The 24,314-nt window shown below is 48.4% G+C and overlaps 1 protein-coding gene across 2 annotated transcripts; it reads left to right on the top strand.

Moving 5' to 3' along the window:
• The first annotated feature begins 892 nt into the window (after positions 1-892).
• TMEM211 (transmembrane protein 211) lies at positions 893-17,952 on the top strand. Of its 2 annotated transcripts, none has more exons than XR_004178935.1 (3): positions 893-2,075; positions 5,813-5,903; positions 13,182-15,434. XR_004178935.1 is itself a non-coding variant. In XM_031656411.1 (3 exons), the coding sequence occupies exons 2-3, from the start codon at positions 14,379-14,381 to the stop codon at positions 17,348-17,350; spliced, it is 390 nt and encodes a 129-aa protein (XP_031512271.1). In that variant the 5' UTR covers positions 3,636-5,903; positions 13,182-14,378; the 3' UTR covers positions 17,351-17,952. The 2 variants fall into 2 exon arrangements, 1 of the variants encoding a protein (XP_031512271.1); XM_031656411.1 differs by lacking the exon at positions 893-2,075 and adding an exon at positions 17,088-17,952 and having other exon boundaries at positions 3,636-5,903; positions 13,182-14,505.
• The last annotated feature ends 6,362 nt before the right edge of the window (positions 17,953-24,314 follow it).

Genomic DNA, 24,314 nt, shown 5'->3' with positions numbered 1-24,314 from the left:
ACTTTGCTCCCGGTCCCCTCCTGCGTCCCCTGGATGTTCCCCAGTCACCAGCCAGGATTCCCCGCCACCGGCACCGACCCGCTGCCCAGCCGGCGACCCCGAAAGCCTAATGCAACCCAGAAATTAAGGAGGTGCTCCATAAATGTGGGCCCATTGACTTGCCTGGGCTGCTGGTGCCGGCCCGGGGGCGGGCAAGGTCTGTGCGCGGTGCTGGCGCCTCCTCGCGCCAAGCAAGGGGACTGCACCCGAGAGTTCCCTGGGGCGCCTACTGTGTGCGAATCCTCCTGCCATTGTGTTGTGGGTTTGGGTTGTGGGGTAATGGGTATAGGAACTTGTGACAAGTTGAGAGAATCGTAGGAAGTCGCCTCTGAAAGAAAATACCTGTTCTGTTATCCTTTACTCATTTCATTCAGCAGATCTTTATTAAGCACCTATTGTATACCGGGTCCTGGAGACCCAGTGGTGGGCAGCTGGCAAAATCCAGGCTGTTGTGCCGCTTACAGATATTGAAACAAATAATTTCGCGAGTATATCGAATTGATTCTGTGACATGTGCTCCTATGGGAAATGTACAGAGCATAAATAACTGGAGGACCTAAAATCAATGTGCCTTTATTATAAGCAAGATAGACCTCAATAAAGCTGAAAAAGAAAAGGATATCACAGGCTGTGCGCGGTGGCTTGTAATCCCAGCATTCTGGGAGACCGAGGCGGGTGGATCACCTGAGGTCATGAGTTTGAGACCAGCATGGCCAAAATGATGAAACCCCATCACTACTAAAAATTACAAAAATTAGCTGGGCGTGGTGGCGGATGCCTGTGATCCCAGCTACTCGGGAGGCTGAGGCAGGAGAATGGCTTGAACCCGGGACGTGGAGATTGCAGTGAGCCAAGATCGCACCACTGCACTCCAGCCTGGGCGACAGAGCAAGACTCCGTCTCAAAAAAAAAGAAAAAGAAAGAAAGAAAAAGAGAAAAGAAAAGGACATCACGTTGTGTGGCTTCAGGAGGATTGGTGGGGAGACTTCTTGCCTCATTTTGCTTTTAAGTTGTTGGGTGTATGTAAGAAACAAGGGCAGCTCCTGTTCCACACCATTTGCACTACAAGCCTTTTGAAGGTCTGATCATCACCCTCAGACCCAGACAGGGTAAACCCTGTTTACCAAACAGCAGCCTGAGAACCCCCAACGGACTTGTGTACAGTGCTGGAACCCAGGAATTGGGGGGCAGAGGTCCCATGAGGTCTCATGTCTCAGGACATTCTCCTTATCATCTGTGTATCTTGAGTACAGTCATCAAAAGGATCAAACCCAGTCGCTTTTACAGACGACTACCACTTCCAGAGAGAAGTCTGTGAGTAGGAGACCAGGAACGGCTGGATTGAAACTTAAAATCCTTCAGAATCCACTTAAGTCAGGCTTTTACATGACGTGTATGTTACACCAGCAAAGGCAAATCATTGTTGATTGTCTGCTCTTCTCTCTAGACCTCCTGGGGGAAGGGACTTCTCTCTCTCTTTCACCTCCGATTCCCAGTGCCTAGAACAGGGCTTGGCACACAGCAGGTGCTCAAAGAATATATGCTAAGTGCATGAATGACCAAGAGCTAATGACATGCATCTGCTGCCCCTCCTCCCTAACCTTATGGGAACTTCCTGTCTCTCCTGGGCAAATCTCCATGAACCAGAATGTGTAGGCTGGGGGTTCTGTTTAACGGAATGTTCCATGTTTCTCAGCTCCCCAGCCAATGCAGGCTTCCACCTTGGCATCTCCTCTCCATTCCAGAACATAAAGATGGGAGGGGACAAGACAGTCATCCTCCTCCCACACCCCATGGAGACTCAAACCCAGACACGTCCCCAGCCCTGACCATCAACCCTACTCTCCGCCTCAAGAGCTGCCCAGCCCAGGCCGGGTGTCAGCTCTTCCATCCCTGTCAAGCTTTAAGGGGATTCCAGAAGTGCTGAACTACAACTCCCAGAGTCCTCCTGAACCTGGACCCAAAAGGGGCAGGACTTCCTGGTTCAGCCCCCGCCTTAGCTGGTTCCCCCTGCATTCCTGTGTCTTCCCGCCTAGGTAAGAGATGCCAGCTCGCACATACCCAGAAGTGGACCCTGACCAAAGAGGTGTCAGGTTGTACACTGTTTCCAGAGGCAACACCCCTCCCTCCCCCCACGTCACCACTCCCAGCCCTGGCTTTTCTTTTTCTAAGAATAGAGCACAGTGCTTCCCAGGGATTTTCCCAGAACCCTTTCTTTGCATTCTTCTGTCCCCTCCTCCAGGAAGTCTGTCCTGATTAGCCTCTGTCAGCTCTGCCAGCAGAACTTGCTGCAACGGTGGAGATGGTCTATATCTGCACTGTCCAACATTAGCCACAGATAACTACTGATTACTTAAAATGAGGTCAGGGAGACTGAGGAACTAAGTCTTACATTTTATTTAATTTTAATTAGTATAAATTTTAAAATCCACATGTGGCCCTGGCTACCATATTGAACAGTATAGCTCTACACACCACACACTCCTTGCAAAGACCATGTTCATGCATTTTCGTTGGTGCATATTTATCCATTTTGTTTTTCCTCAAATTTATCCGCATCTTCAGTGTGAGAGCCAATATGTTCTTTGAAATGTTTTCCCTCAACACTAGTCCTATGCCCATGCCATTACCCCCACCAGGAAGTCTTTGCCTTCTGCCTCCCCATCATCTGGTTAACAATGTCCCTCAGATCTTAGCTTCTACATCGGTTCCTCCAAAAAGCCATCCCTAACCACCAAAACTGATTAGATGTTGCAGAATCTGGGGCTGGTGCCCTCACCCATTAAAGTTCTGATCACACTGTCGTATCATTGCCCAATTACTTTTCACTCACTTTCTAGGCTGTGAGGTCCTTGTGGGAAGAGACTAGCATAGTACCTGAAACAGAGCTGACACCCAATAAATATTCATGAAGTTCAACGTTGCATAAATGTTTTCACATGCTGGAATCCAGCGTTTGGTTCATGGTGATGATACTAATGAAGGTTATCATTTTTTCAGCCAAATATTTTGCCTGTGCTATCTCATTAAACTCCACAACAACCTATAAGATATGCTCTATTATTATTATTATTATTTTTTTTTTTTTTTTTTTTGAGTCGGAGTCTCGCTCTGTTGCCCACGCTGGAGTGCAGTGGCGCAATCTCGGCTCACTGCAAGCTCCGCCTCCCGGGTTCACGCCATTCTCCTGCCTCAGCCTCCTGAGTAGCTGGGACTACAGGCGCCCGCCACCGCGCCCGGCTAATTTTTTGTATTTTTAGTAGAAACGGGGTTTCACCGTGGTCTCGATCTCCTGCCCTTGTGATCCGCCCGCCTCGGCCTCCCAAAGTGCTGGGATTACAGGCGTGAGCCACCGCGCCCGGCTATTATTATTATTATTACTTAATTTTTTTCAAGACAGAGTCCCGCTCTGTCGTCCAGGCTGGAGTGCAGTAGCACAATCTTGGCTCACTACACAGCCTCGCCCTCCTGGGCTCAAGCCATACCCCCGCCTCAGGCTCCCGAGCAGCTGGGACTACAGGTGTGCACTACCATGCTTGGCTAATTTTTGTATTTTTGTAGAGATGGGATTTTGCCGTGTTGCCCAGGCTGGTTTTGAACTCCTGGTTCAAGCTATTCACCCGCCTCAATCCCCCAAAGTGCTGGGGTTACAAGTATGAGCCACTGTGCCCTGCTGAGATGCTCTATTATTATCTACCTTTTGCAGATGAAGGATCTGAAGCTCAGAGAGGTTAAGTAAGTTGCCCAAGGTCACACAGCTAGTATTTCAGCCTGGCTCCCTGGAAAACAGAGCCCAAGGCAAATTTTATGCACTAATGCTTTATTAGGGATAAAATCCAACTCAGTAAGGGTGAAGGGAAGGGGATTTCAAGGCAGGGGAGGAGGGAGAGCAAATATAAGACATGCCTTACTAGGCTGGCTACAGAAGCCGCATGAAACAGACCATGGAAGGGATGAAGGAAGGGCAAAGACTTTGTTGGCCGGCACCTCCCGTCCCCTGTCCATGATTAGTCACCATTGGGCCCAATTGTGTTATCTGTGCCTGCAGACAGCCCCAAGGGAAGCTAATTCCATACACAGGGCTTCACCTGAGCCTAGAAGAGGGTCCAGGGCTCCCTCCCTTAAAGCGGGTCAGGTCTGCTTGAATGAGAACAGGAGATGCCGGCCTAGGTGGCCCAGTAGTTGCAGCAACTGACCCAAGCCACCTGCAGGCGGAAGTGAGAGGAGGCTTGATCTTGTCCAGAGCTGCTGGCTGGCCGGGAAGGACACAGCTGAGCACACCTGAGAAGGTGCATCAGTCAAGCCTGATACAGCAAGTAAACATCAGAACTGAAATCCAAATCCAGTTTAGGCTAACTCCGGTGCCCTTCAACACATACCGATTGAAAGGGGAAAAATGAATACATGAATACTTGAATGAGTGACTGGGGGAAAAACGCTGGCAACCACCACTCCAGACGCCCTCATTTTACAGGTAGAGAAACTGAGGCCAAGGAGGCAGAGATGACCCAACACAGGTCACACTGACTGAGGTGGCAGAGCTGGGATTTGAGTAAAGCCTGAGCCACAGGCTTCACTGAGATTTTCTGCCTCTAACTGGCTGGGAATCTCCTGCTTCCGACAGTACCAACTGCCATGTGCTCATTTGTTAAGCTACAGGGAAAAGCTAGCATTTCCTGCGCACTGACGCGATGTCTCTTCTTCTCATCTTCCTAGCAGCCATCTCCCCTCTGCCAGCAGCATCTCCGTTTCCCTCCAGAGAAGAACCCCATCCTCTACACTCAGTCCATGGAGTTTCAAGGGGGGGTGAGGCCTCGCCACACCCTTACTTGATCCTCACTTTCCAAACCTCAACCCCCAACCCCAGGACACAGGGTGTAGGTCTGGCTAATCAGAGCATCCCATTTGCCTGGCCACAATGATTGACTGGTGGTGGGCATGGGATTCACGTTTGTCCGTTGAGTGTTGAGCACAACACTAGCTACAATAGTGTGCAAAGAGAAGCTTTCTTTTCTGTGGGGTTGCTGAGTCTGGGAATGTCAGCCTGGAGCCACCAAAGGACAATATTGTTAGAGAGAATCTGCCTAGAGAGTGAAGCCAACTGAGCAGAAAGCAGAACTGAGAGATGGAGAGAGAGAGAGGTTCTGAAGACATTGCTTATTTACCTGGATCCCGCTGTGCCTGAAGCCCATCCCAGAGAATTTTCAGTTGTGTGAACCAACACATTTCTCACGTCTATTTGAGTGGTGCTTCTATCACTTATAGCAAAAGAATACCAGCACCTACTCTGTGCCAAGTCTTGTGCTAAGGATAAAGATATTTAAGACACAGTGCCTGACTTTGAGAAGTTCACAGCTCACAGGGAAGGTCCTATGAGAAATACAGACAAATATGCATATCAGTTGCCTGGGCTAGAATTATGAGGGCAGAAAGGTAGAGAACACAGTGGCAGCCACATCTAAACTCCCAATCCCATTTCTCCTCCTGAGATTCTATCTGTGGTTTCCTACACCTGGCGTTTAATCATAGATCAGTTAATCCCTGTTGGTGCCTTGTCCTACCCAGAAAACACTATACCCTCCCCTTGTCCCCACTTGGGGCTGGCTTTCCCCTCTTTGCTCAGCCTACCCAGCAGCCTGGAGTGAAGACTATTGATTTAAGGAAGTGGGAAGGAAAAACCACACACACACACACACACAAACACACACACCCTCAGACCAGTTTATCAAGCGTGCCCGGGCATTGTTCTACAAGCTAAATTCTTCCTCCAAAGGAAAGGAGAATTTTACAAGGTCACAGACGTGGATCCAAAGCCGGAGCCTGAGCAGAGCTGGCCACGTTGGAAGGTCTTGACCTAAAGTGTGGTGAGTCTGGAGGGAAAAGTGACCTGAGGTGAGTAGTGGGGAGGCAAGGAAACTGGGATAGCATGAAGCACACTGCTCAGGGGCTGTTAGGGGCTTCAGGGAGACCATGAACCTCTGAAATGACATACAACTCTATGTGTGTGTGTGTGTGTGTGTGTGCATGTGTGTTATTGTGCATGCTTGCTCGTGTGAGAGTGCATGTGGAAACATACATAGTTTTGTTTTTTGGGGTTTCGGGTTTTTTTCAGTTTTTTTTTTGAGACAATCTTGCTCTGTCGCCCAGGCTGGAGTGCAATGGTATGATCTTGGCTCACTACAACCTCGCCTCCCAGGTTCAAGTGATTCTCTTGCCTCAGCCTCCTGAATAGCTGAGATTACAGGCGCCTGCCACCATGCCCAGCTAATTTTTGTATTTTTAGTAGAGACAGGGTTTTGCCATATTGACCAGGCTGGTCTCGAACTCCTGACCTCAGGTGATCTGCCTGCCTTGGCCTCCCAAAGTGCTGGGATTATAGGCATGAGCCACCGCACCTGGGCAACATCCATAGTTTTTTGGGTTTTTTGTTTGTTTGTTTGTTTGTTTGTTTTTGAGACGGAGTCTCGCTCTGTCATCCGGGCTGGAGTGCAGTGGCCGGATCTCAGCTCACTGCAAGCTCCGCCTCCCGGGTTTACGCCATTCTCCTGCCTCAGCCTCCCGAGTAGCTGGGACTACAGGTGCCTGCCACCTCGCCCGGCTAGTTTTTTGTATTTTTTAGTAGAGACGGGGTTTCACCGTGTTAGCCGGGATGGTCTCGATCTGCTGACCTCGTGATCCGCCCATCTTGGCCTCCCAAAGTGCTGAGATTACAGGCCTGAGCCACCGCGCCTGGCCCATCCATAGTTTTAAATCATATCTTCAAAGGAACGCATCACCCTCCAAAGGGTTAAGTCCCACTGACCTTCCTTTTGTAGATGGGGAACCTGAGGCTCAGAGCCAGTACATAATTTCTCCTAGGTGGCACAATTTGTAACAGATGCTGAAATAGACCCAGAAATTGGACTTACTTGGCTGCATAGCCGGGAGAATGTGATAAAGGATAAAAGTTCTCCCTAGACCCATTTTGCCCATCTGTGCATCTTAGCCTGGACATGGCCTGCACCCCCCAGGCTAGACTGGGTGCCCTTCCTCTGTGCTCATCCCCAATGTCACCCCAGTCTTTTTCATGGTGTGGAGCTGTGTCTGTACTCATGCCTGTATATACCAATTGACTGATGGGTTGGAGAAGATACACATCTCAAGCTTTGCTTACACAACCTCACACTCAGACACCTCCACCTGCCCTAGTAAACCTGTTGCTTCTGCAGGTTCTCTGTCCGAGGTCAAAAGCCCTAGAGGCATTCTTGCCTCTTCACTTTGCCTCACACCCCAGGCCTACTCTATTAGCAAATCTGATCAGCTTGACCTTTGCCCTTCAAAATCGATCCAGAATCTGACCACTCTTTGTCCTCCTCCCCTGCTCCTACCTTAACGTCCATCCACATCCACCTTTGTCTCTTGTCTGACTGACGAGTCACATTCTGAAGGCTTCTCCCTCTGCTTCCCTTCTGCCTATTCTCCACCCAGGAGCCAGAGTGGTCTTTTGAAAACCTAGGATTGTTCAGCCGGGTGCGGTGGCTCACGCCTGTAATCCCAGCATTTTGGGAGGCCGAGGCGGGCAGATCAAGAGGTCAGGAGATCGAAACCATCCTGGCTAACACAGTGAAACCCCATCTCTACTAAAAATACAAAAAATTAGCCGGGCGTGGTGGCAGGCGCCTGTAGTCCCAGCTACTCGGGAGACTGAGGCAGGAGAATGGCATGAACCTGGGAGGCGGAGCTTGTAGTGAGCCGAGATTGTGCCACTGCACTCCAGCCTGGTGCACTCCAGCCTGGGCGACAGAGTGAGACTCTGTCTCGAAAAAAAAGAGATCAACACCAGCCTGGCCAACATGGAGAAACCCGTCTCCACTAAAAATACAAAATTAGCCGGGCGTGGTGGCACATGCCTGTAGTCCCAGGTACTCAGGAGGCTGAGGCAGGAGAATCACTTGAACCCAAGAGGCAGAGGTTGGAGTGAGCCAAGATCACGCCACTGTACTCCAGCCTGGCGACAGATCTCTAAAAATATATATATATATATATTAGCCAGGCATGGTGGTGCATACCTGTAGCCCCAGCTACTTGGGAGGCTGAGGTGGGAGGATTGCTTGAGCCCCAGGAGGTTGAGACTGCAGTGAGCTGTGATTGTGCCACTGCACTCCAGCCTGGGCAACAGAATAAGACCTTATCTCTACTACAAGTTCCACCGCTCTTTCCTATCCTCATTTCTTCTAGTCACATGGGCCTCTTTGCATCCTCAAATGTGCCAAGAGCACACTCACCTCAGGGCCTTTGCACCTGCTCCCCACTCTGCTTGTAATATTCCTCTGACACCTCTCCACGTGGCTCCCTCCGTCACCTTCTTCAGGCCCAGCTCAAAGGTCACCTTCTCATGGGGCTTTCCATGACCATCCCCCAATTACCCAGTCACTTGCTATCTCCCTCCAACGCTTCATTTTTCTCTAGGGCACTTATTGACATCTAGCGTATTACATATTGACTTGCTTATTTCCTCCCTGTCTCTCTCCCTCCACAGTCTATGTTCCATAAGGAGGGGCTTTGTCTGTTTTCCTCACTGCTGAATCCCCAGGACCCAGAACAGTTCCTGCAACATTGTAGACACGCAATAAATATTTGTTGAATGGATGAGCACAGGGACATATGGCTATATATTGTGGGTCTGTCTTGCCCACAAAACTCTAAGCTCCTTGAAGGTGGGGACTACGTTCTGTTCACCACTGTATCCTGGGGGTAGGGGGTTAAGGAGTCACACTGAGCTGGGCACATTAAAGTTGAATGAATGATTGATCAACCCCTCCAGTTTACAGAGAAAGACATAGAAGCCAGAAGAAGAAGGAAACTTGGCTTGACATATCAAGTCCCTAGCAACCACCTCTAAACTCCCAATCCCATTTCTCCTCCTGAGATTCTGCCTTCGTGTGGCTTCTCTGGAATCATCCGTGCCCCTTGGGCAGGGCTGTCAGGAGAGTTGACCATGCCCTAACCCTGGGCAGCTCTAGTAAGCCACTGGGTTCGTTGGCCTTTAAATTAAATCCTTAATATCACTTTGGGCCCAGAACCCGAGCCTGATTCCCTAAGTCTGAGTCTCAGTTCTATGGCTTGCTTCCTGAGCCTCAGTTTTGCCATCTGTAAAATGGGAACAGTGATAATAGTATCTACCTCATCAGGTGGCCACAAAGTTTATAGGTAATGAGTGCTTACCTATGCAATTGCTTAGACTGAAGCCTAGTGAGCGCCCGGAAACTGTTAACTGCTATTAAAAGTTAAGCACTGAACCAGAGGAGAAAATATTCAGTCCCTTTCAAGCTTCCCTTAGGTGGATTCCAGCTAATTGCAGCCTGGTCGGATGTGGTTTCGGGTTATAATGCCTCATTTAGGTTTCTGGGCACCTGGACGGTTGGCGTGATTTTCCCAGGTGACATTGAGCATTATCTGGAGAACAAAACTCCTTTCAAGGTGAGAAACGCCTGGACAGTCACTAGCGCAGCCAGAGAGAGGCACAATCATAGGCCTCAGTGGATTCAGCTCTCCCAGGCTTCCTGGCTGGAATTACACCCCTCAGGATCTTGCCAACCCAAAGGAGAGGCTGATTTTGGTGTAGGGAAAACAGCAACACCAAAAACAAACAAACAAAAAACCCACAAAAATACCATCTCCTCTCCCTCAAGCGAGCACGTTTCACTTGCTGGGGAGCAGCCACAAGGTTTTCCTCATCTCAGGGTAAAAAACCCATGCAACTTGACCCAGACATACTTGCCCAGGTTTATCTCTGCCTTTCCCCCTGCAACACACACACACACACACACACACACACACACACACACACACTGTATCCCCTTGAAGCTTCACAACAACCCTCACTCCCATTTTCCAGAGAAGTGAGGCCATCTCCCCAAACTCCGATAGATGGGAAGGGGAGGATCTGGGCTTCTCTGCCTTTTTCCATCATATCACCCTGCCCACTGACTGATCCCAACACTATCTTCCCCTAGTCCAGATTAAGGGATTCATAATCTTCTTGTACAGATGGAGAAACTGAGGCCCAGAGCAATGGGGCCACTTGCCCCAGGTACTGCACCAGGGATATGGTAGAGTGGTTGGTTGGCCTCCAACCCCAGAATTCCCGCCATGTTGAGTGGGTGGCTGGGCTTAGTTGGCCAAGGTGAAACCCAAGGTTGTACGGCAGGGGCCTGGCAAAGCTGCCCAGGTGCCCTTGGCCTGGTTGGCAGCTCAGCTGCTTTTGACCCTGAGTGCCCTTGGGCAGGCTCACCCTTTCAGTCTTCCTTTCTGGCCATCAAGGGCGGGATTGGCTGTTTGTTAGCAAATCACCTTCCAGCCTCAACTATGCCATGAAACCATGTCTATTCTTATTTAAGTAAGACTTGACTTTACACTGACTTGCTTTTTTATTAAAATACATTTGAGGCCGGGCACGGTGGCTCAAGCCTGTAATCCCAGCACTTTGGGAGGCCGAGATGGGCAGATCACAAGGTCAGGAGATCAAGACCATCCTGGCTAACACGGTGAAACCTCGCCTCTAATACTAAAAATACAAAAATCTAGCCGGGCTGCAGGTATGGCCTGTAGTCCCAGCTACTCGGGAGGCTGGGAGGCAGGAGAATGGCCCAACCTGGGAGGCGGGAGCTTGCAAGCGAGTTGGGAGATCCGCCACTGCACTCCAGCCTGGGTGGTGACAGAGGGAGACTCCGCCTCAAAAAAAAAAAAAAAAAAAAAAAAAAAACATTTGAATTTTGGCCAGGCACGGTGGCTCACGCCCGTAATCCCAGCACTTTGGGAGGCCGAGGCAGGCATATCGCGAGGTCGGGAGATTGAGACCATCCTGGCCAACATGGTGAACCCCCATCTCTGCTGAAAATACAAAAATTAGCTGGGCGTGGTGGCTTGTGCCTGTAATCCCAGTTACTCAGGAGGCTGAGGCAGGAGAATCACTTGAACCAGGGAGTCGGAGGTTGCAGTGAGCCGAGATCGTGCCACTGCACTCCAGCCTGGAGACAGAGCAAGACTCCGTCTCAAAACAAAACAAAACAAACAGAAAACCAACATTTGAATTTCCATTGGAAAAGCAGTATCATGCCAAAAAAAAAAAAAAAAAAAGAACAACAAATATATGCAAAATCAAACCACATCCACAGATTCTCACTAGAGTCTTGCTATGGATTGAATATTTGTGTCCGCTCAGAATTTATATTTTGAAACCCTAACCTCCAAGGTTGATATTAGGAGGTGAGGCCCTTGGGATCTGCTTCAAGGGAACCCAAACCAAGACAGGCAGAACAGGTGTACACATGACAACATGAATGCATCCTAAACCCATGTTGTTTCAGCCCAAAAGTAAGACACAGAACATGAGATAATACCACCTGGCAGCCTGGCCAACATGGTGAAACCCCGTCTCTACTAAAAATACAAAAATAAGCCAGGTGTGGTAGCACGTGCCTTTAGTCCCAGCTACTCAGGAGGCTGAGGCAGGAGAATCGCTTGAAACTGGGAGGCAGAGGTTGCAATGAGCTGACATGGCACCACTGCATTTCAGCCTGGGTGACAGAGCAAGAATCTATCTCAAAAAAAAGCAAAGGTAGGTCATGTGGTGGCTCACGCCTGTAATCCCAGCACTTTGGGGAGGCCGAGGTGGGCGGATCATGAGGTTAGAGCTCGAGACCATCCTGGCTAACACGGGGTGAAAACCCCATCTCTACTAAAAATACAAAAATTATCTGGGCGTGGTGGCGGCTTGTAGTCCCAGCTACTCAGGAAGCTGAGGCAGGAGAATGGCGAACTCCAGGTGGCGGAGCTTGCAGTGAGCGGAGATCGCGCCACCGCACTCCAGCCTGGGCGACAGAGTGAGGCTCCGTCTCAAAAAAAAAAAAGATAATACCATCTGCAGCAATGAGAAATGCATGCATACAGCACCACACCAATTTTGCAAACCTTACTCCACACAAAATGACACACATTAAATGATTAAAATAAAAAAACAAAGTGGCTGCTATAAACAGCATCTGTGCTGCTTGAAACCAGCTTGACCAATATAGGGAGACCCTGTTTCCACAAAAAAAGAAAAAAAGGTTTCTAATTAGCCACATGTGACGGAATGTCTCTGCAAAAAATTAAAATAAATACAAATTAGCTGGACATGGTGGTGTGCCCCAGTACTCCCAGCTATTTAGCAGGCTGCGGTGGGAGGATTGCTTCAGCCCAGGAGTTTGAGGTGGTGGTGAGCTATGATCATGCCACTGCACTCCAGCTTTTTTTCACTGAAAGAAAGAAAGAGAAAGAAAAGAAAGAAGAAAGAAAGAAAGGGGGGGGAGGGAGAGAGAGAGGACAGAGAGAGAGAGCAAGCAAGCAAGCATATGTGTCTGAATTTTTTTTTTTTTTTTTTTTGAGACGGAGTCTCGCTCTGTTGCCCAGGCTGGAGTGCAGTGGCACAATCTCGGCTCCCTGCAAGCTCCGCCTCCCGGGTTTACGCCAGTCTCTTGCCTAAGCCTCCCGAGTAGCTGGGACTACAGGCACCCACCACCACGCCCAGCTAATTTTTTGTATTTTTAGTAGAGATGGGGTTTCACTGTGTTAGCCAGGATGGTCTCGATCTCCTGACCTCGTGATCCGCCCACCTCAGCCTCCCAAAGTGCTGGGATTACAGGCGTGAGCCACCGCGCCCGGCCTATGTGTGTGTGAATTTTTAAAAGGTGCCCCGTCTGGGTAGAAGCAGCCCTTTTGAACAGGGGAGGCTTGATGGGCTGAAAGAATGGCTAAATGAATGAATGAACAAACACATGAATAAATGAAAGTATGGACAGAATATGAGAAGATCCCTGCATGGACCAGTGAGGATGATGCACCATGCAGAAGGTGGAGGGGCACATGTTCAAAGGTCTTTAAGGGCTAACATTTATTCTAGGACTTGGGGATTGTACTTCTAGAATTTGTTAGGACAAAGTAACCCCCACTACCAGACCACAGTTATTAGCACCTCCCATTTGCATCTCCAGGCTCAAGGGGGGCTGATGATGTGGGGTCTGATCATAACACCAGGTCCTTGGCTAGGGAGCACCTCTGCCAGTCCGTTTCTCTCCTTGTCCCTGCAGTCTCCATCAGTAATCTTCCCTGTTGACCCCTAGGTCAGCGATACTTCCTAATGTTCAGCAGCGTGTGGGTAGCTCTGGGGCTCTCTCTGACCTGCACCTCAGCCCTCAGCCTCATCTCGCCTGCCTGGTTCCAGACCCCAACCTTCTCCTTTGGCATCCTCACCTACTGCTCCTGGCCTCAGGGCAACAGCTGGAACCAGAGCTGCAGGACCTTCAGTTCCCTGGAGGATATTCCTGACTTTGCCTGGAAGGTGAGAGCTGGTTCACCAAGTCACTGGGTCTTCAGGGGCTCGGTTAAACTCATCAGGGTAGGAAAGCTGGCTGAGTGGAATTCGAGGAGGCTTTCCTCGCTGCCTAGGTGTCCCAGTGGCTACGAATTTGCCATTACTCTCCTTAGAACTGAGCACAGAGGTTCTTCAACCTGACAGCCCTTCAGAAACACCTGTGCAACTTTGCAAAAATGCCAAGTTCTGTGCTCCACCCGGAGCCCCTGTCTCCATAGGCATGGAGTGGGGTCTGGCTACTGATAATTTAGCAAACGTGCAGGATGATTCCAAAGGCAGCTGCCAGCCAATATAGCACCTTCGTGCAAATTAGGAAAAGGTGTCTCTTCTTTAGGATGCTCTACTGCCATCTGCTGGAAAGTCACTGTAATCAGTTTGCAAATCTATGATGGCCCGCAATGCGCCTCTGAGAGTTGTGCAGTGTACAACCTGCACACTCCTACCTGGCCACCCTCTAAACACTGCTAGGTTTAAAAGTGAAAGCTAAGGTGTTAAAGTCCCTGTTATGACGCACGTTGCCAAAATCAACACTGGGGAGAATGGGAAAGGACTCCTAGTCCAGCACGTCTAAGGAAGAATATACAGTCTTCAAAATTGATTGTTATAAGGGTGATGTAACGGCAGCTACCAGGTGCCTCTCCTGATGATCCTGACACGTAGCAAGTGCTTAATAAAGGTACTATATGCTGCTCAGTCAGTGTGGATCTTAATTATGGCTCTACCACTTAATTACCCATGTGTTCTGAGGCAAATGACTTCAATTTCTTGGACTTTTATTGGACAGTTTGTTTTCTTGGACAGTTTCCTTCTATGTAAAATGGAAATTGTAATAGCACAGACCACATGCTGCAAGGACTCAGAAGCTGGTCAATGAGCAGAGGGAGCACCTGCCCCTGTCCCAGCCAACACCCTTCCTTCTGTCTCTTCCCTGCAGGTCTCAGCTGTGATGCTCCTCGGAGGCTGGCTCCTGCTGGCCTTCAATGCAATTTTCCTCCTGTCCTGGGCTGTGGCCCCCAAAGGGCTGTGCCCAAGAAGAAACAGTGTTCCAATGCCGGGGGTGCAGGCAGTGGCAGGTAAATCCAATGCACTGGCACATAGTCAGTGCTCTAGACATATTTATGGAATGAATGAATGAATGAATGAATGAATGAATGAATGAATGAGTCTGTGAGCAGAGCCTGGCCTCTTGGGTCAGATCTCAGAGATAAACCCTAAGATTGTTGACTATTCCTGGTCCTTTGGCAAGCCAGAAATCAGGGGGAGGGAGAGATGGCATCCTTAGTGTCACCCATTCCTGCTGTTAGCTGACCCAGTCTTAATAATCTGTCCCCCTTTGTTTCTCTCTCATCCATCCACTTCATGTCATCCTTACCAGGGCCCCCATACACAGTTGGGGATGTTGTGCACTGTGCAAGCATGCCCAGCTGAGAACTGAGGAGATGCTGAAATCTAGACCATACTTCACTTGCTAAACTGTGAACCTGCAAGACTGCATCTCTCAAGAAGAGTCACTTTTCTGTAATTTATACATAGCTTTTGAATGTACTAGCCAGGTCTTCATTGCAATCCTCATTCAATTAATGCTCCACCATCTCTTGCCTGGATTATAGCAATAAGCACCTCACAGGTCTCACTGCTCTCACTCCTCCCCCTTAGTGTCTATTTGGCCACACACTGGACAAACGCGTCCTGTTCAGTTGACATCAGATCGTGCCACTCAGACGGGCTTATCCACCCTCCAATCACTTCCCATCATACTCCGATTAAAATCCGAACTTCTTACCGTAGCCTATGAGGCTCCACCTAACCCAGTCCCCAGTCTCTCACCAACCTCATCTCTTCCTTCCTCCGCCAGGCTCAGTGTGCTCTGGCTATTCTGATTTGCAGTCTGTTGCGCATATATACCATGCTTTCTCCCTCCACTGGACTCCTCTTTCCCCAGATTTTTGCAGGTCTTGCTACTCACTTCATTACGGGCTCTGCTCAGACATCACTGCCTCCATGAGGTCTTCCATGACTTCTAGCTAAGGGAGCTTCCCTCTTCTTAGATTCTCCATCTTCTTACTTTGCTTTATACCTTTCATAGCATATACTTACATGAAATATCAAATCTGCCTAGTTGATTATTGTCCCTTTCTCCAAAGAACATCAGTTCCATGAGGACAAGGACATGTCTGTCTGCCTTGTTATCACCAGCCCCTAGCACAGTGCTTCATACATAATAGGTGCCCAATAAACATTTGCTGAGTCAATTGATGGAGACATGATCCTTGTCCTAGGCTTGCTTGCAGTGTCTAGTTGGTTGGGGGGTTGGAGGGCATCAGTCAATGGATATTTCACATGATGGGGATGAGCAAAGGATGCTAGAAAAAACTCCAGGAAGCACCTGGCCCAGTGTATGGATGGGCCCAGTGTATGGATGGGTTAAGGCAAGCTTCTTGGAGGAGGTCCCACCTGAGCCAAGTCTGGAAGGATGAGTAGAAGTTAGCCAAGAGTACAAGCAAGGGCGTTTCTGGTAATGGGAACACGAAGAACAAAGGCACGGAGACAAGGGAGCAAGGCATGTTCAGGGAACTGAAAGTAGACAAGGGTGGCTGGAGAGCAGCAAGGGAGGCCAGGGATCTTCTGATTTCTGTTATGAGTGCCTTGTAAGCAAGAAGGTGTCCAGTCATTTCATTAGTATCATTAATGTCCACTGCAACACCTCCAACAGTTTTGATGAATGAACACGTGGTTGGATGGGTAAGCTGGTGAATGGATGAATGAGTGTATTGACAAGTGGATGGATGAACTGATGGACAGATAGATGGATACATTAGTGGATGGATGGATGGATGGATGGATGGATGGATGGATGGATGGACTGGTGGATGGATGGATTGGTGGATGGATGAATGGACAGATGGAAGGATAGGAAAAATGGATAGAATAGAATATAGTTGGATGGATGTAGGATGAGGGATGGGTGGATGGGTGGATGGATGGATGGGTGGGAGGCAGGTGGCTAAGCAGGCAGATGGACAGATGAGTGGATGAGTGAATAAATAGGTGGATAGAGGGATGGAGAGAATAAGTGGAGTTGAACATGGTTGAGTGGATGGATGAGCAGATGGACAGAAGGGTGGGAGTGTAGTTGAGAGAGTGGGTAGATAAAAGGAGAGATGAGCCAATAAATAAGTGAATAGATGGATGGGTGGGCTAGGGAATTGCATAAATGAGTAGGTTGATAAGTGGATGGATGAACAATGAATGAATGGGCGGATATCTTAGTGGATAAGGAAAATGGGCAGACTGGATGGATGAATGGAAGATGAGGGTGGATGATGGGTGGGCAGATGGATGGGTGGGAGGCAGGTGGTTAAGTAGGAATATGGATAGAAGGATGGATGTGTGAATGGATATGTAGATAGAAGGATAGAGAAAATAAGTGGGTAAGAGTATGTTTGAATGGATGGGTTAGTGAATGGACAGATAGTTGGAAGCATGGTTGAATGAGTGGGTGGATAAAAGGAGAGATGAGCCAATAAATAAGCAAATGAATGAATGGGTGGGTGGATAGATGGATGGGTGGATATAGGGTGGATGAGTTGTGGGATGGAAAGTTACTGAGGTGCCCCTTGGCCAACACACTGGCTTTCCTTCCTGCTATCTCCAGCTACCGCCATGATTATGGGTCTGCTGGTTTTCCCAATCGGCCTTGCCTCCCCATTCGTCAAGGAAGGCTGTGAAGCCTCCTCCATGTATCACGGTGGGAAGTGCCGTCTGGGTTGGGGTTACACGACCGCTATCCTCAATGCAGTCCTGGCCAGCCTCCTGCCCATCATCAGCTGGCCCCACAGGACCAAGGTCCAAGGGAGGACCATCATCTTCTCCAGGGCCACCGAGAGAATCATCCTTGTGCCAGAAATGAACAAATAAAAATCTCCTGGGAGAGGCACAGAGAACACACTCCAGAGGTTTATGAAATCATCATGTGGCCAATTTCAAATCCCACCTCTGCTCCTTCTTGCTGTGTGACTTCAGGCAAGCCACTTTACCTCTCTGGCATGGTTTTTTCTTCTGGAAAATGAAAGTTGAAATCATACCTACCTCATAAGGTTGTTCTGAGAATTCACTGGAGATACTCTGTGTAAATAAAGCACTTTGCACCATGTCTGGCACATAGTGTTTCATAAACATTGGCTACTATTATTATAATCCTTACCTCAAGGACTGTGCTGAGAATTCAACATCTTTATGAAAACTGCCCAGGCTAATTCTGAGCTCATGGCTATCACTCAAAAACTAAATTGTTTAATTGGCATGCGCATATTCTCTGTTCCTTCTGTTTTTATAATTCTTCCTTGTTTTAGAGAATTTGAAAATTATTTATTTTCTCATCAAATATTTAGTGAGTGTCTGTTAAGTACAAGATTTTGAGCCAATGGGCTGGGCGTGGTGGCTCACGCCTGTAATCCCAGCACTTTGGGAGCCTGAGGCGGGTAGATCACAAGGTCAGGAGTTCGAGACCAGTCTGGCCAATGCAGTGAAACACAATCTCTACTAAAAATACAAATATTAGCTGGGTGTGGTGGTGCATGCCTGTAGTCCCAGCTACTCAGGAGGCTCAGGCAGGAGAATTGCTTGAACCTGGGAGGCGGAGGTTGCAGTGAGCTGAGATCATACCACTGCTCTCCAACCTGGGCGATGCAGCGAGACTCCATCTCAAAAAAAAAATTTTTTTTTTCAAGCCAATGTTGGGTTGGGGAGAAGGAGTTAAGGACCTGACTCACCCCTTATGCAAATAATCCCATTGATGTGGAAACTACACTGTTACTTGGGGCCCTTTAGAATCTATTTCCAACCTCTCTCTTCAGGCTCTTTCTTGTCACCCACTCAACACCTGTGCCTCTCCTTCTGTCTCACAGTGAACTTCTAAAGCCCACAGAAGTCCTCTTCCTGTGGCAGGCCAGGTCTCACCAAATACAGGCCTCCATAACAACTATTTCAGTACTGAGTGAGTGGTTAAGTTTAATATTAAAAGCCAGTGCCCTCATACAAAGGCTGGAATAGAACAAAAGCCCACCAAGAATTTTGCCTAGACCTTTCCTGGGCCTCAAAGCATGACAAAATAACTAAGGAATTCTTAACAGGACCCATTTTAGGATTAAACAAGTTTTACTGGGGGTCTGAAGAAACTCCCCAGGCCTCCACAAACAAGTTTATTGGAGGTCTGAAGGAACTCCCCCAAATCCCCGTGATTTAGCAGGAGACAAGATAAGGGTAATCGCCCCATTACTTGGACCCATTTAGATTAAGTAAATTTACTGAGGCTCCAGAAGAAGGTCTTCAAGACTCAGACCTTAGTTATAGATTAAAAGAAATTAATCACTTATTTATTTATTTATTTATTTATTTATTTATTTATTTATTTTTGAGATGGAGTTTTGTTCTTGTTGCCCAGGCTGGAGTCTAATGGCATGATCTCAGCTCACTGCAACCTCTGTCTCCTGGGTTCAAGCGATTCTCCTCCCTCAACCTCCCGATTAGCTGAGATTACAGGCATGCGCCACTGCAGCCACCTAACTTTTTTGTATTTTTAGTAGAGATGGGGTTTCACCACGTTGGCCAGGCTGGTCTTGAGCCTCTGACCTCAGGTGATCTGCTCACCACAGACTCCCAAAATGCTGGGATTACAGGCATGAGTCACCGTGCCCGGCTCACTTATGTCTTTAGATGAATGCACGCTTACACGTAGACATATAACTTAGAAGTTGTATAAGCTCTAGAAAACTTTGTAATTTTGAGTTGGTCTGGCAATAATTTCCAGGCCTTCTCCCTGTAACAGTTACAGAAACAGAAACTCTCTTTCTTCCCAGTTCATCTGCATCTCATTATTGGGCCATGAGAAATAGCAGCCTGAACCTCAGTTTGGTCCGGGAACATTCCCACCTCTACAGCTTGGCACGTGCTGCTTTCTCTGCCGGGACTCAATCTGTTGATTTCTCCTATGTTGATGCATTGCTCTTCTTTGGGAGCAGTACCCTAATCTTCCTATAAAAAATGACCCACAGTTGGCAAGGCACCATGGCTCACGCCTGTAATCCTAGCACTTTGGGAGGCCAAGGCTGGTGGATCACGAGGTCAGGAGATCGAGACCATCCTGACCAACACGGTGAAACCCCATCTCTACTAAAAATACAAAAATTAGCTGGGTGCCGGGCGCGGTGGCTCACGCCTGTAATCCCAGCACTTTGGGAGGCCGAGGCGGGCGGATCACAAGGTCAGGAGATCGAGACCACAGTGAAACCCCGTCTCTACTAAAAATGCAAAAAATTAGCCGGGCGAGGCGGCGGGCGCCTGTAGTCCCAGCTACTCAGGAGGCTGAGGCAGGAGAATGGCGTGAACCCGGGAGGCGGAGCTTGCAGTGAGCCGAGATCGCGCCACTGCACTCCAGCCTGGGCCACAGCGCGAGACTCCGTCTCAAAAAAAAAAAAAAAAAAAAAAAAAAAATTAGCTGGGCATGGTGGCGTACACCTGTAGTCGCAACTACTTGGGAGGCTGAGGCAGTAGAATCGCTTGAACCTTGGAGGCAGAGGTTGTAGTAAGCTGAGATCATGCCGCTGTACTCCAGCCTGGCGACAGAGTGAGCCACTGTCTCCAAAAAAAAAAAAAAAAAAAAAAAAAAAGACCCGCAGCCACTCTTGTCACTCTGTGGCCACCTTGGGCTTTAAGATGGATAAATGAGCCCTTCTGGCAAATCAAGCCTGGTCAGAATGATTGATTCAGAGTTGGGCATGGGCTCTGTGGAAGCCAGCATGGAGGAGAACAGAAGCATGAGATGGAGAGAGGTGGAACTCTAAGAACTTCATTTGAACATCTGGACCCAGCCATACCTGACTCCTATCTGCAGGAGACAAGGTCATAGGCAGTTCTAGGCTGGCATCCCCTAGCACAGTTGCTCCAGAGGAAACAGTGAACTTCTCTTTCCTCTCTTGGTATATATAAATCCCAGGGAAGGAGTCTGATCGGCCTGCAGTGGGTCATGTGCTTACCCCCGGGCAGGGAGGGCCATGTCAGGAGTCTCATTAGAAGGTCACTGTTACAGTTCCCCAAAGTTGAGGGGGTGCTGGTACCAGAAGGAGGGAAGGATGCTGAGCAGACAGAAACACTCAATGGTCAGTTCTCTCTTTAAGGGAGTCTTTCTTATCCCAGTTTCACAGAAGTGAAAATCGAGGCTCAGAGAGGTAAAATTACTTGCCCAAGGCCACACAGCTGATCAGCGGCAGAGCTGGGATTTGAATCCAGGTCTGTTGGACTCTGTGGTAGATGCAAAATAATACCTGGATTTGTTCCCTCTGCTCCCCCATCCATCCAGCTCATCATAATCAAACTCTTCTGGCTTCAAACACCCCCCCCCAAGTATATACACGAACAACCCCCAAGAGTGATTCCACTGTTCTGAAGACACATAGATCACACAGAACGCAGCTTGTTATTTATCTTCCAGTACGAACCATAAGAACAACTTGACAGCTTTTTAAAACAGAATAGAACAATAGAAAAAAATTAATAGAAAATCTAGGAAGATACCACAAGGGGTTCAAATGGACTGAAGGACAGTGATTCATTTCAAGTGGTTCATTTCAAAAGTGCCACTTTTCAAGCACTTCAATGCAAATCAGTCTCATGTGGGAAGATTCCTTAAGCCTCGGGCAGATCCCAGTATAAGGAGGGGCAAGTGGAAGCCAGCAAGTAGAAACTCAAACTCAGTCTGCACATCACCTACTGGTGCTTGGAACATGTTGCCTCTTCTCTGTAATAACCCCACTATGGTCCCCAAGTTTCTTAATTTTCTCTTTGAACTGTTTCAGCAATGCCAAAGGTAATGATTCTCCAGCCGGTAAAGCAAAATCAGTTAGAAAGAGACTCTGTCTTTATTTGGCAATAGAGAGAGTGCTGTAATTTTCTCTTCATCAAAACAAGAGGCATCTATCGTTTGCAAGGAGCCCTGCACCTACAAAGCCTGGAAATGACTGTGCCTACAAATCTGAAAAAAGAAAGCCAGGAAGACACTGGAGGGTCCCTGTCCCACATCCTCATGTAATGGAAAGTCTCCACAATCCCGTTGGTTATTTGAATTCTGCTGGAGTTGACCTAGAAATGGATTGGTAAGCTGGTACTTCAAAAAGTGTCAAACTGTGCTCCTCTAGAGTTTATACCTGTCCTGGGCTCAAGCTCTCAATATGCACAGTGACTTGGAAGCCAAGAAGATGGGGAGCTGGGAGCCCTTTCCTGACAGCAGAATCAGATGCAGACTGCAGTGTCAGTGTAGATGCTGCTCCTGCCAAGAACTGATGGCCTCATCATACCTAATTTTGGGGTTTCTCCAAGACACAGTCCAGGAGGGTCCCAGGCTCACCCTTTCTAGAGTTCTCCTCCTACAGCCGCATTCTCTTAAGTTTCAAAGTCTCACTTGAGAACCTAAGAAAGGTAGATGATGGGAACTGAGGACAAATGGGTTCTCAGCCCCATCCTCAGTGATGCTGGGGGCAGAGAGTTCCAGTAAATGAGGGTGGAGGGGCCAAGACTGAGTCCAGAACCAAAGGAGGCATTACTATCTCCATTTTGCAGAAGTGGAAACTGAGGCTAAGAGGTGTGAAAGGAAACTACCCCAAATCACTAAGGAAAACTCAAGCTGGAAACTGCTTAGGGCAAACATGCTTCTCATTCCATTCAAAGTTAGCCCTCTGATCACTGAGATAGATGTATATCTGATTGCCACCTTTGGAAAGACTAATCAGAAACTAAAAAGAATGCAACCGTTTGTGTCTCACCCATCTGTGACCTGCAAGCTCCTTCCCCACTTCAAGTCTTCCTGTCTTTGCTTCAAGTTGTTCCACCTTTCCAGACTGAAGCAATGTACTTCTTACATATATTGATAGATGTCTCATTTCTCCCTAAGATATATAAAACCAAGCTGTGTCCCGACCACCTTGGGCACATGTTGTCAGGATTTCCTGAGTCTGTGTCACATGCATGTCCTCAACCTTGGCAAAACAAACTTTCTAAATTAACTGAGACCTGCCTCAGATTTTCTGGGTTCACAGAGGTAAAGGCACTCGCCCAAAGCCACATGGCCATAGTACCAGATCTGGGATCCTACATTATTGTTCCCTGAATATGTGGACAGAGCTATATGACATGATTTTAGTTGGTATGGTGAGAAAATCATTTTTGTTTTTTTCCAGACAGAGTCTCGCTCTGTCACCAGGCTGGGGTGCAGTGGCACGATCTCCGCTCACTGCAACCTCCGCCCAAGCGATTCTCCTGCCTCAGCCTCCCGAGTAGCTGGGACTACAGGTGGGCGCCACTGAGCTCAGCTAATTTTTTGTATTTTTAGTAGAGACGGGGTTTCACCATGTTAGCCAGGATGGTCTGGATCTCCTGACCTCGTGATCCGCCCACCTTGGCCTCCCAAAGTGCTGGGATTACAGGCGTGAGCCACTGCACTCGGCTTTTTTTTTTTTTTCGACGGAGTTTCGCTCTTGTCGCTCAGGCTGGAGTGCAGATGTTGGCTCATTGCAACCTCCACCTCCTGGGTTCAAGTGATTCTCCTGACTCAGCTTCACAAGTAACTGGGATTACAGGCGCTCGCCACCATGCCTAGCTAATTTTTGTATTTTTAGTAGAGACAGAGTTTCACCATGTTGGCCAGGATGGTCTCAAACTCCCGACCTCAGGTGATCCACTTGCCTTGGTCTCCCAAAGTGGTGGGATTACAGGCGTGAGCCACCACAGCCAGCCAAGACAGCGAAATTCTATTCTAAGAGCATCTGATGAAAAGAAAAAAAATGAGAGAGAAGAGAGAAATCTCAATTGCGTCCCATCACAGTCCCTGATTATACCCTTACCTCCCTTCCCCTGGGCTACTGAGATCTCAGGCCTTGGAGAGAAGGACAGAGGGGAAGAAGGAATATAAAATAAAATGGCATAACGTGACTGCCAGCTGTTCTGAAATGGGAAGGCGAGGGTCTCCCAAATTCTTGGCATGAAAGGTGCTTCTCAACTGCCCCAAGTTCTCTCCTGTAAGCCAAAAGGAAATTCTAGGAGAAAAGGAAATGGCAGATGGTTTAAGAAGAAATTGGAGCATCCAGAAAGGCCTTCACACTGCAGTCTTGCTCTGTATAAGACCAACATCATTCAAGTAGAAAATGTGAGCACAGACACTATCCAAGTGCTCTTTGCTATAAGGAGAGGAGGCAAAAGAAGGGGAGAGAGAAGGGGGAGGAGGAGAGAGATATGCTGAAGGGGAAGGAAAAGAGAAAGAGGTGGAGGAAAGGGGGATGAAGAGGAGAAGAGCAGGGGCCACAATGCCAACTACAGGTGCCCGTGGAAACCAAGACCACTTCTTCAGCCCCACCGAGTCGTGAAAATGTGCCTCATGATCCAAGACCTATCTTTTCGTGTCTATGCAAAGTTCAAGTGCATTTATTTATTTATTTATTTATTTATTTATTTAGATGGAGTTTTGCTTGTTGTCCAGGCTGGAGTGCAGTGGCGCGATCTCCACTCACTGCAACCTCCGCCTCCCGGGTTCAAGTGGTTCTCCTGCCTCAGCCCCCTGAGCAGCTGCGATTATAGGTGCCCGCGGCCACGCCCAGCTAATTTTTTTGCAGTTTTAGTAGAGATGGGGTTTCACTATATTAGCCAGGATGGTCTTGAACTCCTGACCTTCCTTGGGTGATCTGCCCACTTTGGCCTCCTAAAGTGCTGGGATTACAGGTGTGAGCCACTGCGCGTGGGTCAAGTGCATGTGTTTAGAAAAGCCTTTACAAAAGCAAAAATGCTATCTTAGGATTTTTTTTCCCTGTGAAATATATTGCCAATGATCAAAGGCCAA

Source organism: Papio anubis, chromosome 16, assembly GCF_008728515.1.
Source record: "Papio anubis isolate 15944 chromosome 16, Panubis1.0, whole genome shotgun sequence".
In the NCBI taxonomy this organism is placed as follows: domain Eukaryota; kingdom Metazoa; phylum Chordata; class Mammalia; order Primates; family Cercopithecidae; genus Papio; species Papio anubis.
This window is presented reverse-complemented; position numbering and strand designations above follow the sequence as displayed.

Coding starts and splice junctions, on each gene's coding strand:
- TMEM211 (XM_031656411.1), top strand. CDS start 14,379: ATGCTCCTCGGAGGCTGGCTCCTGCTGGCCTTCAATGCAATTTTCCTC. Junction 14,506..17,087: donor GGGGGTGCAGGCAGTGGCAG/GTAAATCCAATG, acceptor TGCTATCTCCAG/CTACCGCCATGATTATGGGT.